The following is a 20,234-nucleotide window of genomic DNA, read 5'->3' as shown; positions in this document are numbered from 1 at the left end:
ATCCGAACTCAGGACCTTCGGAAGAGCAGTCAGTGCTCTTACCCGCTGAGCCATCTCACCAGCCCGATTTCTGTCATTTATAGAGAAATGAATGGAAGTGAAAATCAGCATGTTAAACAAAACAAAGTAGATTCATGAGAACAAGTATTTTATGTTTTTCTTCCTGTGAGCTTTAGGTTGAGTCTGGGTAGGATGCAGGCACAGGTGAAGATAAGGATGAATTGGGGGAACTAATGTTAAAAGTGTGGCTTTCTTCAGTGGACTCTAATTTGTGTATAAGGATAGGGAAAGAACCATTTAACATGACTAGAAAGAAGGGCAACATAGTGCAATAGATGTAGAATTGTGTTTTATGGACTCAAAAGTGATAATAGGGATATGTAAAAAACCTTTCAATTTAGCTGCCCTTTGGGAAGCAGGCATTTGAGAATCTCTTAGCCAAGCAGTGGTGGCATACACCTTTAATCCTGACACTCAGGAGGCAGAGCCAGGCAGGACTACAGAGCAAGTTCTGGGACAGCTAGGGCTGCACAAAGGAACCCTGTCTTGAGTGGAAAAAAAGAATCTGTGATGTGCAGAATTGTTTTATTGTGTGGCCACCATTGTAGTAAAAGGGTTGAATTTATTAGTGCTAGACTTCAGCATCTAAATTTTAATGGTCACATTTCCTCTGGCTTCTTTTTAGTAGGTCCTATTAGTCCACCACAGCCACCTTCAGTCAGTGCATGGAATAAGCCCTTAACATCATTTGGATCAGCAACTTCATCAGAGGTAAGAATAGACTTACTGGCATAGATGGGAAGTTAGTGACGTAGTTTTTAAAATAATTTCCAAAATCTCATTGTACCTAATGATTACCTTGGGGCCACTAAAACAGATTAAATTCATGCCCAGAATTTCTGCTCTATTGAGTATGGGTTGGGTTTTGAGTACATTCTCTTAAGTACCCAGATGATGCTAATCTTGCTAGTCCTCCATATTTACAGGCTACTAAAGGTTAAACATTTGTTTTATTCTAATATCCAGAAAGGACCTTGTAGAGAACAAGTCACTATTTTCCAGGCTTTCCTCGTATTCCTATCTAATAAGATAATTATAAAAATTTACAGCTTACTAGTCTATCATTTCTAAACCATCTGCAATATTGTTCAGTGGTTACTCATTAGGTGAATGAACATTTATGAAGTATTTTTGATCTGCCAGCTAGTCTTCTTTTTGAGTTTACAAAACTGGCACAGATAATAGAAGCAAAAACCCTCATGGGAAAAACCAGCAGTACACTTGTTTAATCAAGATGATAGCAAAGAATTTTCCCAAAGTATATGGAGGTAGCTTCCAGATCCTACTTGTGTGTCATTTGATTAAAGATTTGGAGAAGATAAAGTAGGTTGGTTACTCAGTATCTGAGAAAAAGTCAGTTCCCAGTTCAGGGAATAGTAGCTATGAAAGCCATAAGGCAAGAACAAGTCTGATGGGGGCTGGAGAGATGGCTCAGCTGTTAAAAGTACTGACTGCTCTTGTAGAGTTCCTGAGTTCAGTTCCCAACAACAACATGGTGCCTCACAACCATCTGTAATGGAATCTAATGCCCTCTTCTCTTATGTCTGAAGACAACTACAGTGTATTTATGTATATAAAATAAATAAATCTAAAATTTTTAAAACAAAGACAGTTCTGATGTATTCGAAGTAGTTCAGGGAAGTCCAGATGACTGGAGTGACCCAAGAGAAAGAACAGCAGAGTGTGAGGAGGCTTTAGGGGCTTTGAAAGACATGGAGAGCCATTGGAGGGTGTGATGCAAAGGAGTGGCAGGCTGTGAATATATATAGATTATTGTGTTAAGAACTGTCTTGTGGCCGGGCAGTAGTGGTGCACGCCTTTAATCCCAGCATTTGGAAGACAGAGGCAGGCGGATTTCTGAGTTGGAGGCCAGCCTGGTCGACAGAGTGAGTTCCAGGACAACCAGGGATACACACCCTCATCTCAAAAAAAAAACTGTCTTGTGGGTGAGGGAGTAAGGATGACAGTAGTCAAATGATTGATGTGGGATGTCATGAGAAGGTGGGCCATTAACCCAGAACTGACTTTGTATGAACAGGAAGAAAGAAAAAGTTTTTCACTAGTTTAAAATGAGCAGATCCAAATGGATCATGATTAGGTGTGAGGATAAGAAGATCATAGAGCTACATTTAAGGTGTTATTGCCTGGGTTCAAGTGCTTACTGCTTTTGCCAAGGACCCAAGCATTCATAGCAGGTGGTTCGAGATGCCTAAGGGGTCTGATGTCTCTGGCACCCGTTGGCACTGGTACTCTCAGGTATACATTCCTTCCTACACATGCTAACACAACCAAAATTTTAAGTGAAAATGTCAATTACTAGTTAGCTATCAGAGTGTAAATCAAAGAGAGTCTGATTTGAAGATTTTATTTGCTAAGTCATCAACATGTCAATATTCGTGGGGCTGGATGAAATTACCAAGGTAAGATGAATTATGAAGATGCAAAAGTGGGAAATGTAAACTAAGTGTTGAGGCTTTCCAGCTCAGAGAAATGTGGGAGATGTAGGTGCCAGCTGATAAAACAAGTATATGAGAGAAAAGAAAGGTGGATCATTGTGTCGAGTACTGCTGATAGAGCAAGTGGTACATACACTGAATTGGCAGTAGAAATTAATGCTCTTTGCAATTTCCAGCTTTTTAAGTTAGCAAAATTGACATTTCAGACAATGGAAAGAATTCTCTGATGGCTTCCCATTTCCTTTTCTGTGAGTTTATATATGTGTGTACGTGTATCACACATGTATGCACATGGAGATCAGTGGTCATCCTGGAGTATCTATCATCTTTGGGATTCTCAAAAAAATCGGAAAGCTATTTATTGTAGAAGTTAACCGCACAAATGGCCAGTGAGGCCAGAGCACTGCAGCTTCTGAGCAATGGTGGAAGGCAGTGTGTAAGAGGCTAGATGCATGGAGTTGTTAGTGACTTAGTTTTGTTCGTAGCAAAGCAAAAACAAAAACCAAAGCTAGACACAAAAGCCAAATTTGCTGTGGTCTAACAAATACATTGCTATTTCCTATTATTTCTGTCGTTACTTTCTATTGGTATTCATTTTTTTCTAGTATGTTTTGCTTCGGAATTTCTTCCACCTAGCATATTTTAGCTTTTCTTACTATCGAACTCTTTGGTTCTTCCATTTTATGTAATATATCAGGGTGAGATTGCCTAGCACAAAGAATGTGTTCAGAAAATTAGCTTTTTAATTGGTGACTTGACTCCACTGGGATGTATATTACCTTCCCAACCACACAGTACTTTGTTGAAGTTTTTTGTTTTGTTTTGTTTTTCGAGACACGGTTTCTCTGTGTACCCCTGGCTATCCTGGAACTTACTCTGTAGACCAGGCTGGCCTCAAAGTCAGAAATCCACCTGCCTCTGCCTCCCAAGTGCTGGGATTAAAGGTGTGTGCCACCACTGCCCGGCCATGAGATTTTTATTTTTAGGTTACTATTAGAGCAGACTTAACAAGAACCTTTGGCCGTTTATAGGTTAAGTTTAAAGTTGTTTTAATGATGGAATAACTGAAAGCTTTTCTTGGTTTTTCTCATCACAAAACTAAAACTAAGAGTTTGAACACTTAAACTGAAGTCTCAGTTGATATGTAGAATTGCATTAAACATGCTTGCTTCTGTTGTCCTTTTTATATGTGGCACTGCATTCATTTTTTCAGTCAAGCCTCAATTTGTTTACTGTAATATACCAAGTGTTAAAACATTATTTTACTAGGGAACAAGAAATGGTCAAGAGAGTGGTGTTGAAATTGGAATTGACACAATTCAGTTTGGTGCTCCAGCCTCAAACGGGAATGAAAATGAGGTGGTTCCTGTGCTTTCAGAGAAACCAACTGATAAAGTTCCTGAACCTAAAGAGCAGCGTCAGAAACAGCCTCGGGCAGGGCCCATTAAAGCTCAGAAGGTAAGTACTATTCTTTAGGTAGATGTGATTCTGGAATGGACATATTGCTCTAAAATTTAATTTCGCTTTTAATAAATCTTTATTATGATTTATTTTGTCATAACATTGACTTCAGCTTCCAGACTTGAGTTTGGTAGAAAACAAAGAACATAAACCTGGTCCCATTGGAAAGGAACGATCATTAAAAAACAGAAAAGTGAAAGATGCCCAACAGGTTGAGCCAGAAGGACAAGAGAAACCAAGCACAGCTGTGGTCAGAAGCACAGATCCTGGTACAGCGAAAGAAACCAAAGCAGTCTCCGAAATGTCTGCTGAGATAGGAGCAATGATCTCGGTGTCATCCCCAGAATATGGCACTGATGCAAAGGTAGGTATACACTGGCTGTTGACTGGATGCAAAAGTGGGTGACAGGAACATTAATAATGTACTTTTTATGCTGAGCATTTGATTATAATGGTGGCTGTATCAAGCCCTTTTTGGTGGCTTTTGTTGTTTGTTTTTGGTCTTTTGAGCCAGGATTTCTCTAACTGGTTGTCATGGAACTCCTGTGTAGACCAGGCTGGTCTCTAACTCAGAACCACCTGCCTCTCCCTCCTGAGGGGCTGGGATTACCACCACCTGCCATATAGCAAACTTACTTTGTGAAGTTCTATCATATGATGTAAATGTCTATGCAAAAGGTTACATTTTTGCCGAAGTTTATCTGTATTTTGCTGAATGGCTTAAATAGAAAACTATAAAAGATCAGAATTCTTTCCCTTATTTGCCTTCTACTGTAATTCTAAACTTGAGGTGAGACACACTTGGAGCAAACCACTGTTTCTCAGGTTGAAGACTATAAAGTGTTGACTTGTTTTGGGTTGCTACGTTGGGTGAGAGACATGTATCTTTCAAAATGCAGCCAGCTCCCTTGTATCTGTGAGTTCAGGATCCATGAATTCAAATCTGGATCAAAAATATTCTCTCTCAAAAATTGGAGGTGTTTTGTTTTGGGTTTTTATTTGTTTGTCTTCATTAAACTATAACATCCAGTAGCAGAACATTTCACTGTATTACATGCTATTAGTGATTTAGAGAAAATACCATAATTTTTTTTATGTAAGACTTAAGCATCCACATCTCTGCAGGCCCAGTGTGTCACAAGGTGTACCTAGAAAGGCAAGTTATGTTAAGTGACTAGAAATAGATAGATACTTGTACTCATTAGGGGACATAACTCACAGAAATACTTATAGCCTCCTACCTCATGCTGTGAAAATAGACTTTAAATATATGTAAAATCTAGCAGCAATTGAGATGTTGTCTCTTGAAGGCAGGTCCATGCTCTTTCAGCCTACTGTTAGTTAGTTGGTGGATTGAAATTTTAGGGCATAGTGGTTTATTTCTCTCCTTCCAAAACAGCTTTACTTGACTTGTCAAAAGTGACCTGTAAATTCAGCTTTGTTCTCTTTCACTCCTCACAGGAGTCTGTAACAGACTACACTACACCTTCCTCTTCTCTGCCTAGCACTGTGACTACTAACAATGTCAAGATGGAGGACTCTTTGGTTAATAATGTAAGTAATCAGTCAGATTTAGCAGGGTTGGATAGGACCCTGACTCATCTTACCCATCACTGTATCTTACACACACTGTCGTGAACAATGTTTGACTCTTAACAAATGAGTTAAGTAATTTTGTATTTTGAGTAATGTATAAATACTTTTAAAACCAAAGTTTAGGCCCCCCTCTCCTCATCTCCCCTCTCTTCTTTTTCCCCTCTCCTCTTTTCCCCTCCCCTCCAGTCCTCTTCCTACAATCTGTTTAAGTTGTCAGCTTTCAAGTGCTGGGACTTGATTTTTATGAGCAATCATCCTATTAACCTAGTTTGGTAAGAAGTTTTGGGTTCACCCTTACATACTATAGTTAATTTTACTTGGATGATTTTATTCACAAAAACGACTTTATGATTCAATGTAGCTATACTCATTTAAGGTCAGTAGAATAAAAGATACTGGGTTTTGTTTTGTTTTGTTTCTTAAGTAAAAACAAGTATTTTCAAATTGAAGTACAAAGATCTGGCCTTGCCAACATTGCTTTTGTGGAAATTGAGCTGTAATATGAACATATGTATCCCATAATTTCCTAAATTATCTAATATTAGGTGATGTTGTGTGGCAGATAAAGCCCTAGTTTTAAGGCTTGTATATTTTAAGTCAGTACAGTTTATCATTTTGCCTACTTCAGTGTAGATGAAAAAAACTAGTCTAAAAAGTAACTTGCTCTGGCCTCATGCACAGCATAATGGTGACATTTAATTCTTGTATGGTTCTTGCTTTTGAGAATAAACAGGAGAAATTTTGGTTGCTTGATCTCCCCTTTGAATATAAACTAATGTAATCAAAAGCTATCATTCAAGTGATGATTGTTCTTTCCAAAAATACTTTTATAGCTATAAAGATTTCTTCAAAGGGACATTATCATTTTCAGTATAAAAATCTTGATTTTTATTTTATATTTTTTCCTCATGCTGTCTGTCCGTCCCTCTAGCATCAAGTATGTGGAATTTTAGAAAGGTGAGCTATATTAGGGGTCAGTTAATCAAATTATAGTCAAATCAAGACTTCTACATGGCTGAAGAAAAGGAGTGGAGTCAGTTGAACTTGATACTGAGAACTGATTAGTTTGTCTAGTGTTTAGAACTTATAAGACTGCTTCATGCACCTAAGCCTGGAATAATCCACCACCACCACCATCCTCACCTTTATGAGAAGTGTTTCCTGTGTAATAGGAAACTTAGAGGGAAGCCTTTGTTTAAATGTTGAGTTTAAATGCCGGTTCCACTGCTAGCGTATCTGTAATGTTATAGGAAAGTATATGCTTAAATTGTGCTATCTTTTCTCACTTAAAAAATATTTATGAAATGTCACTTTTTCATTCTCTAAACTTGTAACATTTTGTCACTGAAAAATATATATGCAGATGAACACTTCAGTAGTCTATGTATACTCCTGAGGATGACTAGCATAGGACTTGGTTCACTTAGGTAGTCTCTGTACTCCTCCGGATGATTAGCATATGACTTGGTTCACTAGCATATGAGGAAGGAGACATGTCGTCTCATGTGTAGGTGAATAGTCTTTATTTGCTTATTAGCAGTATATCTAAGGCACTTATGAGTGCAAAAAAACAAAATTTAGGTTAGGGAGTATTGTAAATTCAGTGTAGATGATGTCAGTGTTGTTTCCTTGGCCCGAGTGTGGTGATTCTGTGGTAACTATAAAGTCTTCCATGAGAAAGGCCTTTTGAGAGGTCTGTTCATTAGTCTGTTGGAGGCTTCTTTTTTAAAATGCAGAACTTTTGTCTTTAAAAAGACATATCATCTGTTGTAACTTCTTATAGGCCTCTTTTTTAAAAATGTATGTTTATGTGTATATGTATGAGCTTGAGTGAGTTTATATGCAGAGCTTGCATGCACGAGCCAAAGAAAAAGAAAACATGATAGACAACATTTGAACTGTATTGTGTTGAAATCACCAGGTTACAGAATCTGGGTTCTTAGAACAAGTGGTGTAAGCACTCTGAACCACTGAGGCATCTCTCCAGCCCCAGGATAGGCTTTAAAATAAATATCTTAACTTGTGTGGTAGTTAGTGTTATCCGGTATTAAAATTATTGAGCATTTTTAATGTCCCACAGAGTTAAGTACAGATGACAATTTTTATTACTGTGGTTTAGCTGATGTCAAGATTTACTTTAAAATCTTTTGTTAGGTAGCATATGTTTTAACAGATCTCTATTCAATATGTAATCCAAAGTATCTCAGAGTGACCTTAAAACCTGAAAGCATGCCAGCCCTTATTTTCTGAATGAGTGAGTCATCAGGAGCAATGCACAGAGTAAGGTTACAACATCCAGGGACTGTGAGGTAGGAGTAGGGCATATCACCTTAAAGTTTCTAAAAGAATTTGCTACCGTCATGTCCTTACATAATAGAACAGTTTGGTGTAATGAGGTAAAGGTATATTCTATACTTTGCACCAGACGTTACTCTGGTTTTTTAATCTAGTTATAAGAGACTGATTAGGAAAGAGGTTTGCACTGTGTATTAAATACTCAAGATCGGAACCTGTACATACTCCATATATGCTGAAAGTTGTATTTCTTAGAACTTAGTGGACAGAGTATGGCTCTTGGATCAGTAGTATTATCACCACCCCAACCCCACCCAAGGGAGTTTAAGAGAAGATTTCACTTCAAGTATATAAAGAGCAAACATAAAGCAATGCACAGAGTAAGGTTACAACATACTACCTTGAGTAGTATGTACTTTATAATTGACAAGTTCTTTTTTTCCTGGTAATTTGTACATGTCCAAGTAGATAGTGTTTCTCTTCAGAACTTTAACATAATTATCACCCTCTGTAAGCATTGTAACTTAAGTAATCAGATACTCCTTTTTAGACTGATGGGGCTTTTGTAGCATACTTAGATTGTGATATGTTGCCTGCCTTTTCAGGTGCCCCTGCCCAACACCCTTCCCCTCCCTAAGAGGGAGACTATACAACAAAGCTCCAGCCTAACTTCAGTTCCTCCCACTACTTTCAGCCTCACCTTCAAGGTATGTACAACATCCATCTTTAAGGCTCCGTAATTATTGCATGCAAGGAATGCAAGTTTACAATAATAGTCTCTTTTTCTTTTTTTTTTTCTTTTTTCTTAGTGACGTCAAATTATACCTTAAAAACCATGTTAGCTTTTAACACTGCTTGGCAATGACAAGGTCTATTGTGCTTGTGAATTTTGTCATAAAAACAGAATTACAGCTTATGATTTGTATACTCAAATACAAAGTGCCAATTATAATAGGAATGTTCTTTTTTCTTATAAGTCATTAGTAAATTGAATGGATGCGGAAACATTTCATGAAAAGGCTGTTAACACAAACATACTTTATAAGCAAAACTGAGAATTTTTGGTTTGAAATACTAAAGATTGAGCTTGGGACCTCACATTTGAGGCAAGCACTTTACCACATCCCAGTCCTTTGTTTACTTATACATAGCCTCTTTAAGTTGCCCAGTCTGCCTTCTAACTTGATGGTCCTTCTGGGTTCCTTCTTAGGTAGCAAGGATTACAGTCTGTCCTATACCGCTACCTAGCACTTGCTTTGGTTTTTTAGCATCTTACTGTCCTGATTTTTTGCCTACATTAATCCTTTATAGGAAAGTTACTTGAGATTACTATAATAAGGTCTCTGATTCACTGTGGCATTCTAAGTTAATGGTTGATGAGGGGGTAGAATTGGGTTTGTGTGTCTTTGTCTTTTTTGATGTTCTCTTTGTTCATAATCTTATTCAGCATGGTATTTAACATCTAAAGGCATCCTTTCCTGATTGGATTATAGTAAACCTTTGGATGATAAACATTGGCCAATGTTCATTTCTAAGCTCTTTCTACATAACCTCATGATTACCTCTTTGTAAGAGATGTATTGTGCCCAGTCCTTACTGTTCAGCACCAATTCTTGTTTGGCCTTGCTGTTAATTTTCTACTCAGAGGACTGTCTCAGTCTTGGCTCATTACCTTGTTTTATAATTCAGATGATTTTTATGATTATATTGATCAAAGTTTCACATAAGCAAGTATCATGTATTTTTATATTGAGCCAGTTATTCTTTAGAATATCTGTTGGGTTTGCCTTTTTGATTCATTTTTAACATTCTAAAACTATTATGCACAAAGTTAAAGTTAAATAAGTTTAACCTGTCGTTTCTTTACTTTTGTGTCACACACATACACATGCACACACACTTTTATCTTGGAAGAATATTTAGTTGTGGAAACGTTCTATATGGGCATTATTGCCAGCGTTTAAAATAATTAAACTTATTTAGTGTCCTTGAATTTCCAAAAACAAACTGTTTTCCTTGCTGGATAAGAAGTGAAATCAAGCCTCATATATGTGTGTGTGTGTGTGTGTGTGTGTATTGAGGTCATATATATATGTGTATATATATATATGGTCAATAATGTTATATAATGTTAGTTTTAGTATTCTTTTCAGATGACTATAACCCCAAAATTTCAGGTTACTGTTACAGTGGTTAACATACTTTTATTACGTTCCCAGCAAGATATTTTGATTTACAGTTATTATCAACAGATTTTAATGAAGATCAAAAGTTGGCATTTCCTAGATAGGCAGATTATTTACCTTTATCTCAGAAGGAATCTCCTAATTAATCACAAATGATGTCTTCAGACTTTATTCTTACCGCATTAAATATGGAGAATCCAAATGTAAAATAAAACTGGATACACATCGGCAAAGCCAGGCTTCCTTCAGAAGTTAGGCAGAAGCATTCTTTAAGGGATGGAGGTCCTCAAACCTCTGGCTGTGGGTTCCATCATTCAGAACAACTAATGAAAAACTCAGCTAAAACACCAGAGTACATATCCTGAATAAGATCTCAAAAATAGAGGGCAGTGCAGGAGCCCAGAGGTCTCTATGTAGGTGCTAGCCTAGACCTAGGAAGGGTGAGGTTGGGGTTCCAGTCCCACCCTACCCTCCACGGCTTTTACTTTAAAATAAAATACACTTGAATGGCATAGTGAGTGTGAGAAATATATGTTTGTTCTTAAACATAGAAGAGTCATGCAGTTTGAGTGTTTTAACTATGGTGGTCTGATTAGATGAAGTGATGAGTCAAGTGGTTTTTAAAAGGGAGATGATGCCGGGTGGTGCACATGCCTTTAATCCCAGCACTTGGGAGGCAGAGGCAGGTGGATTTCTGAGTTCAAGGCCAACCTGGTCTACAGAGTGAGTTCCGGGACAGCCAGGACTACCCCGAGAGATCCTGTCTGGAAAAAAAAAAAAACAAAACAAAAAACAAAAGAAGGGGGGGTGAGATGATGAGATACTTATTAAAATAGGTTAAAAATTTAGAAATTACCAGGTGATGGTGGCAGAGGCAGGCAGATCTCTCAGTTTGAGGCCAGCTTAGTCTATAAAGTGAGTTCCAGGACAGCCAAGACTATACAGAGAAACTCTATTTTTAACACACACACACACACACACACACAAACTTTTAAAAACAAATTTAGAAATTGGTATTTAAATGGTTAATAAACTTGTTAATGGTATTAAAGGCGCTACCTAGGAAACATGCTGCCTTACAAATCATCTAAAAGATTATCTTGGATTTGCCTTTCATCATAGTATTTTCTCTGGTAATACAAAGAATTTTTTTGCCTCCATATGTGGTAGAATCTTGCTCTGCTCTCAGAAATCACTAGGTGCATAAAATTATTCAACATTTGAACAAGGGGTGGTCTAAATTGAAGTGTAGTCTAAATTGAAGAGAAAATGAGAGAGATCTACATCTGAAATTTAAATATTAAAAGGGAAAATTAATTAAGAAATAGGTGACATGTGTGTAAATCTCAGGGCTTCAGAGATTGGGAGTCAGTGTTGAAAGTCATCTTTCAGTGCACAATGAGTTTAAGGCCTGTCTGTGCCACAGTGAGACAGTGAAAGCAATGAAGATGCAAAAGTGTTATCATATCAGTCACTACTAGTTATAAATACATTGCTTTGAATTATCTGTTAACCAACTTAATATTACCTTTTTGTTATCTGAAAGTCAGTGGACACTGCTGCTCCATTTTTAAAAAGATCTAATTCTGTCTTTTAAAACATGAAATTCCATGTGAACCAGGGCAAAAATATATTATGTCTAAGACAGTACTTGCCCTGTTATATCACCACGTGCATTTGAGAAGTATTGATTTAAAAAGAAGGAAGGGGACTATGCTGCCTGAGGCCCTGGCGCTAAGTAGAGCCATTTGGTTTTTGATAAGTGTTTTAGCTATGGTTCGATGTGTATTTCCCAAAGCTTTCAATAAACTTTGTTTGTTTTGTTTTTTTTTAAAAAAAAGAAAGAACCCTTTGGGTAGAAAGTTTGAAAACTCTCATACTGACACTATTTGGGATCTCCGTACTGGGGTATAAAGGATGTGGTCTGTTGGGTTTTCTTATTTGTTTTTTACTTTGTTTGCTTTAACAGAAGTCTGTTTTATTGCAGATGGAGTCTGCACGGAAGGCATGGGAAAATTCTCCAAATCTAAGGGAAAAGGGGTCCCCAGTAACTTCTGCAGCACCTCCAATTGTGAGTGGAGTCAGCAGCAGTGCCAGTGGACCAAGCACCGCTAATTACAGCTCATTTTCCAGTGCATCCATGCCGCAGATCCCAGTTGCGTCAGTCACTCCTACAGCATCACTATCAGGTAGAAATGTGTCACAGCTTTCCTGTATACCTTTTTGTTTGATTGCCTAATGTTTCCTAGACAAGCCCTGTACCACTGGCCCACACTCCCAGCTTAAATGATCTGATGTTCCCTGAGCAGAAAAAAATACTTTATGAAAACTCCCCTTCTCTTACTTGTCCTTTTACTTGTGTCTCAGAAATTTTGTGTGACTATTTTATTGATTGCTTAGTAGGAAAGATTTTGCCAAATTCTCCCTCATTGCATAAACTCCTGTCTTCCAAATTTTTCTATGAAGCTCGCTTACCCATTTGTTGTCAGTTTTACTATACCCAAGTAATTAAACACACAGTTCAGAATATAAATTGCTGCCACTTTTAAATGATTTTTTCAATACATCTGATTTAAGGGTATTAATGGGATGAGTTATATTTTCTAATGTAAGTTAGGTGGGTAGTGTTACTACTGTTTGGTGCCTGGGGAAACGTTGTCAGACTGAGTTAGAAAAACCATTGTTCCTTACTTACAGTTTTGCACAACTGCCAAGTTAAAAGCTTTGTAGTTCTTAAAGAATGGCAAATGTTTCCAGATGCTTAACCTGTGGAAGTTCATCCCCTTTACTTTACCCACTAATTAACCATGCTTCTGTTTAAAAACAAATTTTATTTCAGGTTTTTACAGTATTTCCTGATGTTTCCAAAGCAGTGGAAAGCACCTTTCCAGTGGATAAAAAATAAACCTTGTACAGAATTTGCTTGCTTTGTTTTTTATTTAGTGATTACAGCGTTGATTTTGACTATTCTGCCATTTGTACTAATTTGAAGACTCCACCCCACTCCACTCTTGATGTATGGGCTGTCCTATAGTCCTATAGCAGCTTCTCTGTTATCTGTGATAGGTATATTTAGACAATCCCAAAGTGGACATGGTATTATATGCTTGTGATTGCAGCACTTAGTTGATTGAAGCAGGAAGACAACTATGAAGGCACTGTCTCAAAAAACGAAAATGAAAAAAAAAACCTTGGAGATGATTCCTGCCTTGTAATGTCATGCCAGATAGTGCCCTAATTAAACTTTTTTCTTCCTTTAAAATTTGTCCAGTTATTCCCCACGGCCCATTTTTTAGACTAGCTTGAACTCCTCTACCTTAGTGGGAATTGGTACTAAACAAACAGGAGATTGATAGGGTGAGTTGAAAAGTTCTCCATTCTTTCTTTGGCGTGCAGTTGACCTATTTTTAGGTCAAGCTAATTGTCTCCGGTATATTGTTGAGCAAACAGTGACAAGGATAAATGGCCGTCCATCCTTCAGACTGACATCTTCCCTTTTCAAGACAAGGTCACCTGTATTCCTGGAACTCTGTGAGAATAAGATTGTGCCTATAGCTCCTGAGTATGGAGGTTACAGTAGCATGGCTAGGGTTACAGGCATGTGCTACCTTGTCTGCATTACATTGCTAGCCCCCTCAAATATTTTTGATCTGTGGTTGCTTGAAGACTTGATATAGATAAAATCCATGGAACCCATTGACTCAGAAGAGTGAACGTGCTCTGTTTTTCTCCTTTCTTCACATACAGGAGCTGGTACTTACACTACCTCTTCGCTGAGTACAAAATCTACAACCACATCGGACCCTCCTAATATTTGTAAAGTAAAACCCCAACAATTACAAACCAGCAGCCTACCTTCTGCAAGTCATTTTTCACAGTTAAGCTGTATGCCTTCCCTTATTGCACAGCAGCAGCAGAGTCCACAAGTTTATGTGTCTCAGTCCGCAGCAGGTAATATTTCTAGGGTTGCTTATAGGAATTTAGAAAATGGACACTGTGCGCTCTTTTCTTCTCATGACTCTTAATGCTTAGATTTTTTTTTTTTCCCAAATGTACTAATAGGTTTGAGTCCTTTCCATCCATGACAAGAATTCTGGGACTTTTAGAAGGGGGATTTGTGTGTGTTTGTGTATGTCCACTTTTGCCTTCTACATTTATGACAAGTTAGTGTCTTATAATTTGCACCATAATTTATGCATGTTCTGCAGTTTCACTAAAATCACCAAACTTTGTTACTTGAAAAATAATAAAGTTCTTGGTAGAGAGAACATATTTATAACAAATAAGAATAATAACACTGGGGCTGGTGAGATGACTCAGCAGGTAAGAGCACCAACTGCTCTTCCGTAGGTTGTGAGTTCAAATCCCAGCAACCACATGGTGGCTCACAACCATCCATAATGAAATCTGATGCCCTCTTCTGGTGTATCTGAAGACAGCTACAGTGTATTCATTTATAATAACAATAAATAAATCTTTAAAAAGAAGAAGAACACTGTATGGTAACTGTTCCAGTTGTCACCTAAAAGTACTATCAGTGCCATCTGTTCAGGCCTGCTATCTAAAGAACTGCATCACTAATAACTCATAAAGCACATAAATCCACAGTTCTTTTAAGAATCTTCTAAGACTTGTACTAATCTATATCGACTATATTATAGATAGGAATCTTATATCCTATCTGCATCACCATTGGTTGTTGAAAACATATAAAAATATATTTAAAATCTATACCAGACATTTTAATCACTAAATGCTAATTGTTTTCAATATTGTCTTATTATACTCCATAGTTTAATATTGGAGTGGATTTGTTGGTTCAGTGGTCAGGTTCATTTCTTGTGTGAAATGTTACCAGTATGTAGCTAATTGAAAACATATAAGAGCATTTATTTTGTATAACCAAATAGCAACAAATTTGCAGTGTTTTATTTACATGTACTTTTGTACTAGAAGTTTTATATCTTTTTACATTTATACTTTTTCAGTGACTTTTCAGAGTGCTCACATTTGAAATCAGCTAGAAAATCTTTTTTTTTTTTTAACTGCTATAAGTAATTTGGTTTACTACTTGGAAGATTCTGAAATTTAGATGATAATGTTTGTTTTTCCTGATGGTCTAGCTCAAATCCCAGCCTTCTATATGGATACAAGTCATTTATTCAATACCCAGCATGCACGATTGGCTCCACCATCCCTGGCTCAGCAGCAGGGCTTCCAACCTGGTCTCTCACAGGTAAATATCCTGATCCTGTATTTCTTGATACTTCTATGGCTTTTATATCTCAGGTTTTAGTATTAGATTCATTTAAGTTAAAATCCACTTTGAATTACCCTAGATAGATACTTGGAGAAATTTTTGATTCCCACATTACCAGAGCTTAATATACCAGTGTCCAGTAAGTCCTGGGTTAAAAACAAAATCTGTTTTAAAGGGTTACTGATAAAAACAAAATTTCAGACATAAAAATAAGATTAATTTCCCAATCTTGTGTATATGAAGCTTATGCTTATATATTACATGTGTATTTTTTTATTGCATTGCAGCCAACATCGGTTCAGCAGATTCCAATCCCTATCTATGCCCCACTGCAAGGGCAGCATCAAGCCCAACTGAGTTTGGGGGCTGGGCCTGCTGTTTCCCAGGCTCAGGAATTATTCAGTTCTTCAATTCAACCATATAGGTAAATTGCCTTAAAAGTTGTTTTTATAATTTTTAATGAAGCAATTGAAAGTTATATAGTATCTAGTGCTAATTAATTCCTTTTCCCCAAAGCCTATTATATTATAAACTAAATAATTATATACATTATATTTTTCAAGCCTGGTGATTTCAACTATGCCCTGGTTTCTTTTGTTCTTGTACTTTCTTCAGATAGAATTTTCATAACCTGTGAATTATCTTAATTAGAGCTATTCTATCTAGGCATGGTGACTCACACTTAAGAGTCCCAGCTCTCGAGAGGCAGAGGCAAAGGATCATTGTGAATTCAAGGCCAGCCTGGGTCATAAAGTAAAATCCTGCTCAAAGCAATTAAACAAGAGGCTTCACTTTCTTCCATACTGGTCTCAAGACTATATGTGTAATGTCACTAGGTTTGACTCTCAATTTTGTAGAGAACATGTAAACTATTCGTTGGCAAGAGCGGGCTTTTTCCTCAAACTTCTGCGTTTGGAGTTCTTTTGAAACAAGTAGCCAAACAAGTTGTCTTCCCTGCCTAATTACTGTTTTAAGAGTGCTTGGTTATTTGGGACACAAGATTTTCACAATTATAAATAAAATTAATGTATAACATGACCTGCTTACTACTTTTCATAGATCGCAGCCAGCCTTTATGCAAAGCAGTCTTTCCCAGCCTTCCGTGGTCCTCTCTGGTACAGCTATCCACAACTTCCCAGCTGTCCAGCACCAGGAACTTGCCAAGGCACAGTCAGGTCTTGCCTTTCAGCAGACTTCAAATACTCAGCCCATCCCCATACTGTACGAGCATCAGCTGGGACAGGCATCAGGACTAGGAAGTTCTCAGCTGATTGATACACATCTTCTTCAGGTAAGACTGTGCTTGCTTGCGGTGCTCTTACTGGGTTTTTAAATCCAGATCCTTTAGGCCCATAATTATAACTTACAAAGAAGAAAATCTATACGAGGTAAATATTAAAAGATTTAATGGGGGTAAAAAAAAAAATACTTCCTTTTTGTTGTTTCTAGTTTTTTGAAACAGGATTTCTCTGTGTAGACCATGCTGGCCTCTGAACTCAAGAGGTGCACTGCTTCTGTCTCCTGAGTGCTGGGATTAAAGGTGTGCACCACCATGCCTGGTTGTGATCTTCCTTTTTAAGATGATAATGTTGATACAAATTGCATGGGACTTGCTTCTCAGTCTTTCTTCTGTTTTCTTGTAAATTTTTCTAGGCAAGAGCAAATCTTACTCAGGCCTCCAATCTTTACTCTGGACAAGTACAGCAGCCTGGCCAGACAAACTTTTATAACACTGCCCAGTCACCAAGTGCTCTCCAGCAGGTAAACTGTGGCATGGTAAATTTCCTCAATTTCTCTATTATTCTTTGTATTGTTTTGTTGTTATTTTGACATTTATATGGACCCAAGATAGAGGAGGTGGTTTTCAGAGTTACACTGGAATGTTGTGCGGATCCCGTTGGGTCTGTTGGAAGTGGACAGCGCTTCCTTGACTCAGTAACAGCTAGCTCCTCCTCACTGCACTTCCACCTCTAATGCGTTCTAGGTTTATTTAACCTAGGTTTATAAGAAAGGAATCCATGCATATGGAAGCTTGAAAGTCATTTATTCAAAACTATAATACATTTGGTCTTAGAGGTGGCTAATGTAATGTAGCAGAGTAGCTCTCAAGGCAGCATCTTAAATGCATGCTATGATTGGACTTTCCAGTGGGAAGTGAATGCTCTCCTGACTTCATTATGCGTGGTAGAAGGCTAGAGGGGAAAAGCAAGCCATTAATCCTCTGGCTTGCTGTTGTAAGGAATGACAGTTCATAATATTATCTTATTATCAAGTAAGAGTTGTTTGTATAAAAACTAAAAAGACCTTTTACTTATAAACACTCAACTTGGCAAAACCTGTAAATAATATAGAAATATAGGTGGAGGGACCTTGAGCAGTTTTGAGTGCATATGTATTTTGTGGTGTTTGATTTGTGCTCTTATATTCAGAGCTAGTATAGGGCTTTTTCACTGCAGTTAACATAGACAGACCTTAAATCTTGACCTTCGTGTGCTAATGAAACACCAGACCCCACAGTTCTCCAGACCAGTTTAAGGCTGTACATTGTCACATCTCGAATACAAGAGCAGGTATAGTTAGGGCTGAGTGGCTGGGTGTGGTGGTTCATACCTTAATCCCATCACATGGAAGATAAAGACAAATGAATCTGAGTTCAAACCAGTCAGGACTACATAGTGAGACCCTGTCTTAAAGTGGGGAAAACAGCTAGTTATTTAACCTAAAAGATTTGTATACACTATATATTTGAAAGTATTTTACTTACATTTCTAATTGAAAATTATTTAAAGATCTCTGTTGGTATATATGTAGATATACACAATAATTACAAGCAAATAGTTTCTTTTTGTTTCTTTTTCTAGGTTACAGTACCTTTACCAGCATCCCAGCTTTCCTTGACTAATTTTGGATCTACTGGACAACCTCTGATTGCTTTGCCTCAGACTCTTCAGCCCCAGTTACAGCACACAACCCCACAAGCCCAGGCTCAGAGCTTGAGCCGTCCTGCCCAAGTAAGCCAGCCTTTCAGAGGATTGATCCCTGCTGGGACTCAGCATAGCATGATGGCAACCACAGGGAAAGTAAGTGAAGTTTGGTTTTCTGTGTCGAAAGGGCTGTAAGATTGCTCATTGGGTAAAGTCACCCACTGCCAAGACTTAAGACCTCAGTTCAATGCCGGGAAGCTGCAGAGAAGGAAAGAACTAATAATTCCACATTGAGGGTGATTAAGTTGCACATAAATAAGTAAGATCTAATATAAATCAAACATCAATTTTTATAACCCCACAGAAAACCTCGAGAATAAATGTATGCTTTTGTTTTTCCTATATTATTATTTGCTACTTTTCTTAATACTTCCTAGTTTTGTCTAATAACAAAGAATTCAGTTTTTTGTGGAAGCATTAGAATTACATAATCTCTCAGACTTATCGGTCTGCTTGATCCTTTAGCTACAGTAAGGTTTTTGGTTTGGTTTTTTTTGTTTTGTTTTGTCTTGTTTTTTAAGCACTTTATAGTTTAACCATCATATATAAGACGTTAAGTACAACACATTGCTGACAGAATAAGAGGAATGTTAACTTTATTGTGCTGTTTGTTTGTTTGTTTGTTTTCTTCAGATGTCTGAAATGGAACTAAAAGCCTTTGGGAGTGGCATTGATATCAAACCAGGAACACCTCCAATTGGTGGTCGAAGCACCACGCCAACATCTAGTCCATTCAGGTAAAGTGGACATTTAAATTTACTTAGGAAATTACATAATAATTTGAAATTTTTAAAATTCAGTTGCTAAAATCCTTAAGGTGTTGCCAATCCTATGTTAAGCCGAAGTTATCGAGACGTTTATTTTGTTAATTTTTGTCTATGATGTTAACACCATATTTTAAGAACATTTTGTTAATACAAGTATAGGAACTCTCTTACCTTTGCTGCCCTTACTTAATAGCATTACCATGTCCAGCCACTAAATGTGATGAAAATCCAAAAGTAAATGCCTTTAAAATCTAACAGTATTGTTTACCTGGCACTACTCTACTAACCATGACTTCTTTTCCAAGGGCTACATCAACAAGTCCAAACAGCCAGTCTAGCAAAATGAACAGCATTGTGTATCAGAAACAATTCCAGTCAGCCCCTGCCACAGTGAGAATGGCACAGCCGTTTCCTGCACAGTTTGCACCCCAGGTAGGCAGATCTGAGGGGGGTGAATACAGTGCTTGTAAATGATGGCTAATCCGACTAAGGCTGTGGCTTTATAATCCTAACCTAGGTGAGCAGTTACAGTGTGCACCTTTGGATGAAAACTTGTCTGGTTTTAAAAGTGAATGTATGATCCTTATAAACAGTCAGATGCAGGAGTTGTTTAGTTTGAAAGCAGACATTAGACATGATTGAGATTCCCCACACAGCTCTGACAGTTTGAGTCCCGTTCCTTTTGTCTTTTTGGAAGAAGTTTGATTTTTAGTGAAGGGTCCCAGTGCTTAAGTTTTCCAGGCCCACAGTTGGGTTTTGTTCTTATAGTACCTGCACACTTAAGTAAGATTTTTCGGGATGTTTTAAATAATGCGTGTTATATGTGTGTTTCTCCTCCCCTTGCTGAATCATATTGAAGACTGGTTAAGATGAGTAACTCACAGGCTAGAAGGTTCCTAAGGAACACATTTGTTGAGTTACTGTAACTATACCTTCAGTTTATGTTTAGTATAGAAGTGTGCTTTTCTATAATTGTCCTTTTCTGTCTACCCCTTAAAAAAGTCTCCACCTGAAGTGCCATAGCATGCTCTCCCTAATTTTTCTGTTAAACTTTATAAGCATGGCCCATTTATTCTTTGTCCTTATTAATGGAATGGCACGATCCAAATACTTTCACTGGCAGAGTGGGCACAGATTTACTCAGGGATAAGCCAGCCTGGTCTAGTTGG

General features: G+C 37.5%; 1 protein-coding gene across 1 annotated transcript in view; it reads left to right on the top strand.

The window, feature by feature from the left end:
* Positions 1–20,234, top strand: part of Prrc2c (proline rich coiled-coil 2C) — a 71,916-nt gene that overhangs the window by 44,933 nt on the left and 6,749 nt on the right. Inside the window, exons 20-33 of the mRNA XM_031378908.1 lie at positions 686–771; positions 3,786–3,974; positions 4,090–4,341; positions 5,439–5,531; positions 8,474–8,575; positions 12,042–12,243; positions 13,802–14,005; positions 15,178–15,290; positions 15,602–15,738; positions 16,374–16,605; positions 16,968–17,075; positions 18,176–18,394; positions 18,932–19,035; positions 19,371–19,497. Of these exons, the coding sequence (XP_031234768.1) occupies positions 686–771; positions 3,786–3,974; positions 4,090–4,341; positions 5,439–5,531; positions 8,474–8,575; positions 12,042–12,243; positions 13,802–14,005; positions 15,178–15,290; positions 15,602–15,738; positions 16,374–16,605; positions 16,968–17,075; positions 18,176–18,394; positions 18,932–19,035; positions 19,371–19,497 (2,168 nt within the window). The remainder of the gene's footprint in view (positions 1–685; positions 772–3,785; positions 3,975–4,089; positions 4,342–5,438; positions 5,532–8,473; positions 8,576–12,041; positions 12,244–13,801; positions 14,006–15,177; positions 15,291–15,601; positions 15,739–16,373; positions 16,606–16,967; positions 17,076–18,175; positions 18,395–18,931; positions 19,036–19,370; positions 19,498–20,234) is intronic.

The sequence above is a fragment of the Mastomys coucha genome, unplaced genomic scaffold (genome assembly GCF_008632895.1).
Source record: "Mastomys coucha isolate ucsf_1 unplaced genomic scaffold, UCSF_Mcou_1 pScaffold1, whole genome shotgun sequence".
NCBI classification, from domain to species: Eukaryota; Metazoa; Chordata; class Mammalia; order Rodentia; family Muridae; genus Mastomys; species Mastomys coucha.
Note: the sequence above shows the minus strand (reverse complement) of the source record. Positions and strands in the feature narration are given on the sequence as shown.